The 12,420-nt window shown below is 43.6% G+C and overlaps 1 protein-coding gene and 1 long non-coding RNA gene across 6 annotated transcripts in view; one reads left to right on the top strand and one right to left on the bottom strand.

Moving 5' to 3' along the window:
- LOC147019103 (1-phosphatidylinositol 4,5-bisphosphate phosphodiesterase eta-2-like) overlaps positions 1-12,420 on the top strand; it is a 236,147-nt gene that overhangs the window by 177,729 nt on the left and 45,998 nt on the right. For all 5 annotated transcript variants that reach the window (XM_085899377.1, XM_085899381.1, XM_085899379.1 and 2 more), the window contains 4 exons: positions 5,233-5,316; positions 7,301-7,365; positions 7,921-8,054; positions 8,678-8,860. In XM_085899377.1, coding sequence (XP_085755503.1) covers positions 5,233-5,316; positions 7,301-7,365; positions 7,921-8,054; positions 8,678-8,860 — 466 coding nt within the window. The remainder of the gene's footprint in view (positions 1-5,232; positions 5,317-7,300; positions 7,366-7,920; positions 8,055-8,677; positions 8,861-12,420) is intronic.
- On the bottom strand, positions 4,838-8,001 carry LOC147019104 (uncharacterized). Its single transcript, XR_015062639.1, has 2 exons — positions 7,889-8,001; positions 4,838-5,300 (listed from the first exon to the last, which is right to left on the bottom strand). It is a non-coding gene; the product is annotated as an uncharacterized LOC147019104 (long non-coding RNA).

Genomic DNA, 12,420 nt, shown 5'->3' with positions numbered 1-12,420 from the left:
CTCATCGACCAAGCCATTGCCCCAATCACTGCTCACCACTCTGCCGTTACCACGATCACCCGGTCTCTTCAAAAACTGGTCCAGACTAAACCAATCTCTCTCTCTTCTTTTTGTGGGAGCGGCTTCTTCTCCTCGCCACTCGCCTCCTGATTTGACGAGGGGTTCTCAGGTGACTCATGGTGGCTTCCCGATTGGCTGGGGCATGCGTGTAGTGCTCGCCCTCCGCTCATTGGCTCGAGGAAACGCTTTCCTCCCCCTCCTCGGAGCGGAGCTTCGACCAGAGACGACGAAAGCTCTGCCCACGTCCCCAGCCAAAAACAGTGCGTAATGGCGCCCGGGTCGAGTCAGGGACGGTGGCGATGTTGTTGGCGTTCTTGTAGTTGTTGAGCTGTAGTGGTTGTTGTTGTAGTTGATGTGGATGTGGAGGATGTATAAAAAAAACCAACTAAAAAGTAATTCGTAGCGCACACACGAAATTCCCATGAGACAGAGGGGACGGATTCTAACTATAAACACATACTAATTGAAATAACTAAGCTTTGGGACTGCTGTCTGTTTGTGTGCACAAGGTTTCCAAATCTGCAACAATATGTATATATATGTATATGTATATATATATATATATATATATATATATATATATATAGATATATATATATATATATATATAGATATATATATATATATATATATATATATATATATATATATATATATACATAAATATATATATATATATATATATATATATATATATATATATATATATATATCTATATATGTGAGTATATATATATATATTCGAGTATATATATATATATATATATATATATATATATATATATATATATATATATGTATGTATATATATATATATATATATATATATATATATATATATATATATATATATATATATATATATATATATATGTGTGTATATATTGTTGTGGTTGAGGAAATTCGCAAACCACCATTCAGGTCCCGTAGGTGAGATATCTCTGTAAGTACATGTGTAGTTAGCCCCAAACCCGTTGTTTAGAGGGAATAAATGTGATTCATTCGGGCTGCGACCCTTTAAGATAGCCGTTTTTCTGTTCTATCTTTATTTTGAACCAACCACGTCTCAACCGCCATCACACAACAACCACCAACCGCAACGCCGCTTCACAACAACAACAACGCCAACAGCCACGACCTTTACCTTCGCAACTCGATCTCGCAACCATCGCATCACCGCCACTCCAAGCGTCACCGTGGCCAGGGACCGCCACTTTACACCCTCCACCACCTTCACCTCTCCTCCTTCTACCGCCATTCCCGCACCGCTTGTGGGCACAGAGCGTCAGGCTGTCCTGGCCTCGTGCGGGACGCGCGCTGATCCGCGGGTGCAAAAAGCGGCCTTTCCGAGGAAAAGTCGGATCAGGAATGATACACGCCCACTTCCGATCCCTCCAATCATTAAGCGCGGGGCGATTTGGCCCCGCTTCCAGGCGCGTCGGAGTAGAATCGATATATGCAAATTCGAGGATCAGGGGAGGTTCACGCCGACTTTTCCTCCGTCCAATGGGCGAGCGTGGCTCCGCCCCGTGCATATGGATTCTCCTGCCGTACTATAAAGCGCCGAGCGCGGGTCGAATTCAGTCAGTTTTCCGTTTCGTGCTCGGGCGAGTTGGAGAGGTGTGGTGGCGGCGAAGTGTGGCAGCAGCAGTTAAGACGGGTTTGGAGGAGAGTCGGTCTGTCGGGGTTCGGAGTCTGTCGGGGAGCTGCAGAGAGGGGAAGCCGGGAACGCGGTCGAGGTCGCAGTGGAATCGCTCGTCGCGGGACCCAAGCAAGCCAGCTAGCCTCTTTCCCCAGAGCATCAACAACCCCCCCCTGTTTCCCCCCGCGCTGAGATAGTGCGAAGAGGGGGCCCCGTTCCCACCCCATTCCAAGCAGTGCCAACGAAACCCGCGGAGGAGTGCGGAGTCGGGGCACCGCCGCGACATTTTGCGGCTCATCACAAGACGGGTAGGCTCCACGCGGTCTCGGCCCACAGGCCCGTCTACCCCCTTGTCGTTGAGGGTGGCCCTTTTCTTTTGCTTTTGAATATATGTGTTGTCGGCGCCGTCTGTAAAGTAAAACTGTGTAAGTGTTGCCGTGTGCTCGCGTAGTCGGTAGTAGATCTGCATTGTGTTTCTTTTGTTGCAATTGCTTTTGGTGCATAATTGTTGTAATTGTATATGTGTGCTTTCCGTTTGCCGCGGAATAAATGTGCCTTATGTTGAACTGTTTTTCCCGTTTCGCTTCGTCTTTTCTTTAATTGAATCTCCAACTTACTTCACGTAAAGGGTTGGTAGTGGGCTAAATACGCCCGATAATTAATCAGAACCGTCGAGGTTGACGATAACACCACTCGGTTATCCCGATAGTACGGAACGGGTCGCTTAAAGTGGCCCGTGTCCGAAGTGGACCTGCGGCGAGGTGCGATCGCCCGGTCTACCCTCCGTGTGGGTACTTAGGTAGGTCGAATTTGGCGAACAACCCTATCCCACGCGGGGGGCCGATTGGCACAATCGTGGTGAGGCCGAAAGGCCCACCATGACTAGTTCCCGGCGTTATTCCGAGAGGGTCACGACGGAATTGTCCGTCCGGTGGGCGACGTGCCGCGATTCGAGTTACGTGGTCGCTCGCACGCCGGTGGGCGCGAATTCGCAACAATATTTATGTTTATATATATTTACATATATATTATATATACATATATATATATATATATATATATATATATATATATATATATACACACATATATATATATATATATATATACATATATATACATATATACATATATATATATATATATATACATATATATACATATATATACATATATATATATATATATATATACATATATATACATATATATACATATATACATATACATATATATACATATATACATATATATACATATATATATATATATATATATATATATATACATATATATATATATATATATATATATATATATATATATATATATATATATATATATATATATATATATATGGGGTGGTGCTCCTGCCTCACACTGAGCTCAGCTTCATACTGTGGAAACCAAGGGTTTAGCCATGATGAATTTTGGTATCTTCCATGATGAAGCAAGATGATGGAATCCATCATCGCTTCAGACATGAAATCCTTCCTCTTCTCCAATGGCCTGATTTCCGATCATTAATTTGGTTTTAGACCAGGTCACTCTACCCTGGATATGTTGCTTCTGCTCTCCCAACAATGGATGGAGGTCCTCAATGCCAGAAAGGAAATCCGAGCCGTATCCCTGGACATATCACGTGCTTTTGACATGATCTGGCACCCTGCCCTACTCACTAACTCTCTTCCGATGGTGTCCAAGGCCATCTCCACTCATGGCTCGCAGACTTCCTCTCCTGTCGCAGTCAACGTGTGGCCCTTAATGGAGTTCTTTTATCTCCTCTTCCTGTCCAGGCTGGTGTTCCTCAAGGTAGCGTTCTGGGCCCTGTTCTTTTTCTGGTTTTCATCAATGATCTCTCCAACTCTCTGGAAAATACTCTTTATCTCTTTGCTGATGACTCCACCCTCTGCCGTGCCATCTGTCATCCCTCAGACCGGCATGCAGCAGCTTCTTCGCCAACTGCAGATCTAGATAAAATCACAAACTGGTCCAACACGTGGAACTGACAATCCTGACAAATCTCACTCTCTCACGATGTCTCTCCGAAAGGACCGTTTGGAACCCCCCCCCCCATCCACTCTCTCAACAATCCTCTGGAAGAAGTCCTTTCTTTCAAGCTTCTGGGTCTCACTATCTGCCATGACCTTTCCTGGGAAAGCCACATTTCAAAACTGGCCTCCAAAGCCAGTCACAGACTTGGAATCCTCCATCGTGCAAAGTCCTTCCTCAGCCCACCTGAGCTCCTGACCACATGAAAAGCTTTCATCCATAGCCTGATGGAGTACTGCTCTCCACTCTGGGCTGGTGCTCCTGCCTCCCACTTTCTCGGCTTCACGCTGTGGAAACCAAGGCATTTTGGATCATTGGCATCTCCCGCAATGAGGCTGAGTCTTTGGGCCTCTCACTCTCTCACGGCAGGCAGGTCGGTGGTTTTTCAGTTTTCTACCGAATCCTCTCCGGTCTCACCCCACCTGCTGTGTCTGTGATTTGTCCCCACCATATTTCCGCAAGGAGCTCGAGGTCTGCCAACAACCCCCTTCTGGTAAAACTACTAAAATCACGAATCACTGCTCACCTTCACTCTTTCATTCCTCTTTTTCCCCACCTTTGGAATAAACTCCCTCACTCTATTCTTTCCCATTCTTCCCTCCAAGCCTTCAAAACAGCTGTTCACCACCACCTCTTGTCATCCCCCATCCAAATCCTCGATCTTTTCTACCCCCGTTAATCCACCCCAAACTCACCTTCAAATTCCATGTAGATAATGTAGATAATGACTCACAAGGCAATACATATTTCCATTTCTTATCGATGTCTCTGAGACGTCTCGACTCAGTTTGTATGTTAATTAATTCTCTGTGCAGTGAGCAATGCTCTTCCATGCTTCATTATATGATTTGAGCCATATTTTAGAATCAGAGATAATTTTGAATGCTGCTGGAATTTTGAATGGTGTTAAATAGTGTTTTTTTTGAATGGAACATTTTGAATGGTATTGATATCAGTGTTATCAATTTCTATTTATAAAGAGAACATTGAAAACCAGTATTTTGAATTCTTTCAAAAATTTTGAATTCGGTCAACTAACACACTGACAATAGAGAGGGCAACAGGTAGACAATGGAAGCAGAGTCAAGCAGCATTGGTGAACATTTATTTTGCAGGTGGACAAAGAGGTGGGTTGCACGAGATAGATGTAGGTGGGCTGCAATTTTGAATAACTGCAGCGATAGAAATAATTTGGAATTGTGAAAGGTAGGAAATAGATGAAAGAAGGGGGCGACAAAGAGTTGGAGATGAGCAGCTTATATTGGAGGAGAATAACACGGAAAGGGCTGCTGGAAGAGCTCGTGCAATTGGATGGAGTTGTGGAATGATGAAGGGTTTAAAGGGTTGGAGAGGGAAATAACAATTGTGAGATTGTATAACGAATGCTTTCGTTATTTTCATTATGAAGGCTTTCACCAACGTGTCAAACACATGACCGCCTTGTAGTTGTCATGGATTATTTTGTGTCCGTCATGCAGGATAGACTGAGTGCAGGAGACGGTGCAGACCAAAGAACCATCAGCAAGCGTTCCTCGTTCATCAGGACCTTTCGGCGAGACAAGGTGCTGTAGCTCCAACAAACAGCATGAGACTTTCCAACACAAGCATAACTAGAAGGGTACTCGGTAGAGCGCCTACCTCTACCATGCAATTCCTGATCCATGAGAACATATCGGGCCTAATACATTTTTGAAATATCATGCTATGCAGTGCTATATCGTTTTTGGCCCAATCGCTCAATGGTGAAGAATCACTTCAAAAATTATCAGATCCGGATCCGGATCCAGATCTTCACCAAAACAGAATTAATTTTTCCTTGTCACACACCCAATGTGTCCACCAAGTTTCATCCGAATCCGTGCACAACTTTTTGAGATATCGTGCTATATATCGTTTTTGGCCCCATCTCTCAATGGTGAAGAATCACTTTTAAAATTCTAGTATCCGGATCCAGATCTTCACCAAAATCTAATCCGTTCGTCCTTGTCACACACCAAACCTGTCCACAAAATTTCATCTGAATCCGTGCACAACTTTTTGAGATCTCCTGTATACAAACAGACAAACAAACAAGCCGGTAAGGCGACATGGGTGGTCGCTATATAATTGCATACTCGTCATACGTTTTTTGACGGATCGAGCTGAAAATTTTTGACAAAGAGGTTGATTATAGTGCGCATAAAAGCACGGAAGCCGATTTTTGATTTTCGAAAAAAAAAAATATATATATATATATATAAATATTTTTCGGATTTTTTCAAAAATTTCAAAGTCCCATTGCTAAGCAAGGGTGGCGTCCATAGCAACGGTGCTCAAAAACATATAACTCGATCCTGGTATGAACCTACCAGTAAAGTTTTATCAAAATCGGTTGACTTCCCGGCCTCCAGAGCTGTCCATTACATACATACAGACAGACGGAAAACCTGAGAATAACGGTGCAGGAGAAGACGACATCGTGCAGAGCACAATACTTATAAAATCCATAAAACAAATTTGACCTTAAAAAGAATTGGTGGTTGAATTCAATGACCAAACATGCAACTCTTCAAATTTCAAGTGAATCAGATAAAAATTGTCAATTTTAGAATTTGGCCCATGTTGACCTTTTGACCCATGTAGACCTACAAAATAATTAGTGGTTGAATTTAGTGACATGTAATATAAATCCTCTTCAGATTTCAAGTCAATCGGATGAAAATTAAGGATTTTAGAAATACCATCTTAGTTGTTGTCCTTAGGCCTATGTTGACCTTTTGGTCGATGTTGACCTCAACAATAATTGGCGAATTGGAATTAATTGACCTGAAATATAAACCCTCTCCAAATTTCAAGTCAATCAGATGAAACTTGAGGATTTTAGAAATCCTACCGAAGTTGTTGACCTTTGCCCTATATTGACCTTTTGACCTTAAAAACAATGGGTTTCTTTCTTATGAAAAACTCTACCATGTGGTGAAGTGTCGTGAAGATCGGTTTAAAATTGTGACCTGTCGGCGACAAACAGCCAGACAAACAGACGGACGGACAGACAGACAGAATAACAAAATTGACCAACCGATACACTTGAAAAATCTTCGATTTTGCAAGTAACAAACAGAAAGGGGTGAAAACAAAACCTCCTTCACCTCCGGTGGCGGAGGTAATAAATGGCCAAATGGAATCGAATAACGAGTTCTGAACAATAAGATTTACTGAAGGTTCGTCATGACAAATGGCCGGTTTGGTGATTTTGTCTGAGCGGTGATGCCTCACGATTCTCCAATTGCCAGGTTCAAACCTCGTCTCTACTGTAATGATTTTGCCATTAAGCCATTAGGTCCTGGTGACTTGGCCAATATCCCGACTACTTCACTTGATACTGGCTACGTCAACAAGGCACAGCGGCTACAACAGATTTTTTTTTTTTGTCTTCATTCCAAAACTGCTTTGCCTGTGCCGTGTTTGTTATTGCAATGACAAAAGAAAGCTGGCAGTCCCAAAGCATCCGAAATTGTATATTCTCCGATCCTGTTGAAAAGAAAATGTTATTTTCTCGGTGTGCAGAGAAAAAACACAAAGACAAAAAGCAAACAAGAGGAGACATCTGGACAACAAGAAGGATCAGACAGGTGAGATTCTTTTACCAAGATTTGTTGGAATGTGATTATTATTATTATTATTATTATTATTATTATTATGTTTTTTACTTGTTTCTTTTATAACTTGTATCATAATAATAGTAATAATTATTTAGTGCCGTTTATAGACAGAATTTTGGTGCCCAATCCCAAGCTGCATTGAGGGTATTTTAAGAGAGGCAACCACAAAGTGTAAACTGGTGCCCCGTAAAGTCCAGATCAAACATGATGGGTTGATTACCTTCTCAAAGGCCATTTGGGAAGCAGCTGTGTTTTTACCAACAGTGTGATAGTGATGTGGTAATTTCTCACGATTACCGCAGATTTCAGAAGGTTAAAATCCAAATTTATTGAACACTGATGCCTGCAGCCTTATCTGAGCGCGCAATCTTCCAGATGCCAGGGCAGCTCCCTCACTACTACCATTTTAAGCTTTGCCTAGAGAATTTTCAAAATCTGATTTCATTCCCTTGCTTGACCTACCGGCTCTCTGATCGAACTTTATCCCATTTACCTTCTGTTTTCCTGTCAACGTTGCCCCGCAAGCCCCCGTGCAGGTGCACCGGCTCCCAGCCGGGGATCTCCCCGGCGGGGTACAAAGCGGTTGCCACTGTGCCGCGCTCTCTCTGATCTAGTGCAATATACTCGCTCTGTGGCCCTTCACGATCTTCGGCCTGACGGTGGGTAAATCATTTGTTTGACAGCCTAAAAAACCTTTGACCGGTATGTATACCGCATGGGTAAAATGTTTGCTGTATCTCTCATTCCAAAGGTTAAACAGTGTGCCAGATTTTTGCTTGTGTATTAAAACTTGTGTAAAAAAAATTTGTATTTAAAAAAAACAAAAAAACTTTTATAGTTCAGAAATCGCTGCGGCCTGTTGCAAGTCGATGCATGGTTGAGCAGGCGAAAAAACATGTCGGCTTCAGATCCCAGCGAAGTTTCTTTGGATACGCCTAAAGAACCCAGAGAGAGAGAGAGAGCGGTATCCGAGGATGTGCCTGATAAAGGATATAATTAAATAAGGCCGTTAATTATCCTCAAAAGGGGTGTTTTAATGAACCCAAACACCTAATTTTCAGTCATGCACTTCCTTGAAGTTTTCTTTCTCCGCTTGCAAAGTTTCAGGCTGCAAGGTTTCACGGTTTTGGAGTTATGGAGGAGACACACACACATACACACATTTATTTGTTTTGATTAGTTCCTGTTCTTCCCCCTAACTTCTTGTCTAACCTCAATGCTTTTGTGTACATTGAGAAAGTTTTCAATTGCAATGCCTTCAAGCACGATTTCTTACATGCAGACACCAGTAGCTGGCAAGTGACGTCCCTGAGCGAGAGCAAAGCAAACCAGCTTCAACAGCAGCGTGCGGAGGCGTTCCTGCATTTCAACCGGCGTCAGCTCTCACGTGTCTACCCATCTTCCCTACGTGTGGACTCCAGCAACTTCAGCCCGCATCTCTACTGGAGTCTTGGCTGCCAGCTGGGTATGTATGCTCAGGTGTGGTATTCAGTGTAGGAGGAGGGGTTCTACTTTACAACATGCTTTGGAGCATGGGACTCAAGATCAGATTTTGTGGGTTTTCTAACTTATTTAGTTTGCCTCTTGGAACATTAAACTAACACAATTGGCTTATCCTTATGCAAGTACCTCTATTGTACTTATAATACAAGAAGAAGCTGTTTTGACCATCATGCCCAGGTTGCGTCTGCTTCTCATTTTTACGTCATGGTCCAAAAATCTTGTCAATTATCACTTTTGTGCACTTGATTGAGGCTCGCAGAAGAGCGAGAGCAGAATGGAAGGGAATGAGATGGAAAGGGGGAAACACTAACAGCAGAATAGAAGTGAGAGTGCGAGTGAGATCAAGGGGAGGGGGAGAAAGACATGGGGTTGAACAAGCTGCACCCAAGTTGAATGAAACACAGCGAGAAGAGGAAGGGGAATCTGGGGATGAAACATAAAAGGAATTAGAATGGCACTTGGGAGATCACATACCTCCACCAGGTTGAACAGCTTACGTTTTGTATCCCAATGATTGGCCGAATCTGCATCTGGACCTCAACGAAAATCTAATCGACTTGTTATTTTCACCTACCAAACTCATCCACCTAGTTTTGTCATCACTCAACCATAACTTTTTGAGATATCATACTATATATATATATATATATATATATATATATATATATATATATATATATATATATATATATATATATATATATATATATATATATATATATATATATATATATATATATATATATATAGTTTTAGGCTCCATCTCTCAATGGTGAAGAACCACAAAAAAAACATTTCAGATCTGAATCCGGATCTTCACCAAAAGTGAATTAATTAGTCCTTTTCACACATCCAAACGGTCTACCCTGTTTCGTCTGAATCCGTCCACTAAGTTGGTTCACAGTTGAGAATAAAGAGGAACAAATGAGTGAAGGTGAGCAGTAAGCCTGGATTTTGGGAGTTTAACAAGAAGAGGGTTACTGGCACACCATGTGTCGAAACCTGGCGGGGACAGAGTCAAGAGAGGGCAGAGGTGAACTTTCACTTGTTTTGAACTTTCTTCTTTACTTTTGCTTTTTACGAATCATAATGACACAAAGCAGTACAAGTAAAAGTATCGACGCAAACAGAGTTTATTTTGATAGCTGAATACAGTTTGTTGACATTGATTCCAATATAAGAATGCACTTGTCACTAGTCCTGAAATCTTTATATTGTCTTTCATAAAGTACATGTCCAAATATAATATATAGGTCAGATTAATTTGGTCAGGTAAGTGAGTGGAGAATTTAATATTAACTATTCAGATGCATAAGGTTCATCCATATTTTTGCAACCTTGACAGCCGGCTTAACTCACTTTACAATGCACTGGGCATTCAGCCCTTAAAGTTGATGGAGATTCACCATGTGGCACCTCATTTGGCACGAAGGTAGAAGAGGTTTGTTTGTACAATTCGACTTTGCTAAGATCAGTCGTGCATATTACACCAATTGAGTTAACCCTGCTGCCCTTATACGACGACAGTCTGTTCCTAATATTTTGCGTTTGTACACATTTCCTTTTATAACCCACACAGTTTGATTGCAGGTTTCCCATACCTGTTATGTGGGTCATTCAAGATGTCCTCGGAACAAGACATTCACAATAATTCAACATGTATATATTAGCTGAAGTACCCGTGTTGCCCGGGGAAATTCAATACAATATGTACGGTATTGAATTATTTCCTGGATGACAAGTATGTATATAAGCCTGGTGTTGGCTTAGTGGTTAGGGTGGCAGCTTGGGATCCCAGGGTCCTGAGTTCAAGCCCCGTTGGGCCACTGAATTAATACACCAGGGGGTTGTTTCAGCCTGTCATCCATCTGAGGTCGGCGAAGTGAGTACCAGTGTACTGGTCCCGGTGTATGCCCCGGTTAGAATAGGTATACCATATCCCTGTGTGTCGTAAGAGGCAACCAGGGTTGGCGTCAGGAAGGGCATCCAGCCATAAAACAATTCCTCAAGAAAAAGCCTAACCCCTGCACAGCAGGGAAAAATGGCTGTAAAAACGGTCATGACAAGTATGTATATATATTGTTACCGGGCTGGGGGGTCGGCTGCCAACCCAACAGCTCTGAACGGAGCCGCAAGTCGAGTCGCCCCGACCGATCGCCCGGAATATAGATCGCTGCCCGGATAACTCCGAGCGACGGGTCCTTGTACAAGAACCGAAATATGCCAATCGGCAGATCACGTGGGGTAGGGTCGATTGCCAATCTTCAATGTAACTAAATACCCACGTGATCCAACTACCGGGGTATTCCACCCTCGACGGATCTCGTACGGAGCAAACCGCCCAGGTGAGCTTGCCCGTGCGCGATTCCGAGCGGCGTAATCGCTGAGAACCGTCAGTCCATATGTCCCCCTATTATGGCAAACCAACGGCTTTCTAACTCCCAACACACGAAATGTTCAGTCAATGAGGGAATGGACGAAACGAGCAGGATTACATTTACATAAGGACATTTATTAGAATGAAACACGTATGCAATTAAACAAGCAACAAAAGCATGGCAAAAGAACTACAACGGTCTAAAAGTAATTATTAATGTACAGTCACTCACACAGTTTTACTTACGGGACTCGGCGCCACAACATTCATTCGAAAGAAAAGCAGGAAAAAGACCCCATCAAAGGCAATGGGGTCAGACTGGACCTCTTGGGTCTTTATGGCGTGGGACTTGGCAGACCGAACGAGTCCCACGAGACCGTTGCAGGTTACCTGCACCCTCGTGGTGTCTGGCTTGAGCGACCCACGACGTCCCGTCAACACAGCAGCTAGCGTAGCCGTGGTCGAGCTCGGGCCTTCCGTGTGGCAGGCGAGCTCTCTCCGGCTCTCTCCACACGAACGCGCGGTTTGTGCGACACAGCAGGCAAGGCTGCCCCTCCAGCTTGCGTCTCCTTCGCGACGCCCGGACTTCCACGCAGCTCCTTGGCTTCTGACTTCCTCCTGACTCCCCCAACTGCCGAAGCAAAAAGCTTACTCCTCCCACGGGACTCAGCACACGAACTCTGCCACGGGACTCCCACGAACTCAGCCCACGAACTCAGCCCTACCACGGGACTCCCACAGGGCTTTCACGAACTCAGCCCACGAACTCAGCCGTACCACGGGACTCCCACGGGACTCTTTTTGAACAAAGAAAAGATGTCCTCTTTATCCTTTGCACCCCCTCCCCCGCACCCGGCGTGACTCATGCCCTCGTGATCCACCCCCCGCTCAACCACGGGTGGGAGGGAGTTGTTGACGTCACCGCAGGGTTCTTCTTCCTCTTCGCAGAAGAGGGGGAGGGACGTCTCCATTGTTTCGTTCCCTAACTATTAAATCGATCCGCAGCGCATCTAATCGATCTCTGAACATTTAAACAATGAAAGGTGAGCTATCTCGGGAACATGCACTTATCGACATCGCTGACTCAGGGAACCTGTATGTTGTGTGCAATTGAATTCCAAATTCGTAACAATATACACACACAC

The sequence above is a fragment of the Eptatretus burgeri genome, chromosome 10 (genome assembly GCF_056783735.1).
Source record: "Eptatretus burgeri isolate ZD-2024b chromosome 10, Ebu_testis_v1, whole genome shotgun sequence".
NCBI classification, from domain to species: Eukaryota; Metazoa; Chordata; class Myxini; order Myxiniformes; family Myxinidae; genus Eptatretus; species Eptatretus burgeri.
Note: the sequence above shows the minus strand (reverse complement) of the source record. Positions and strands in the feature narration are given on the sequence as shown.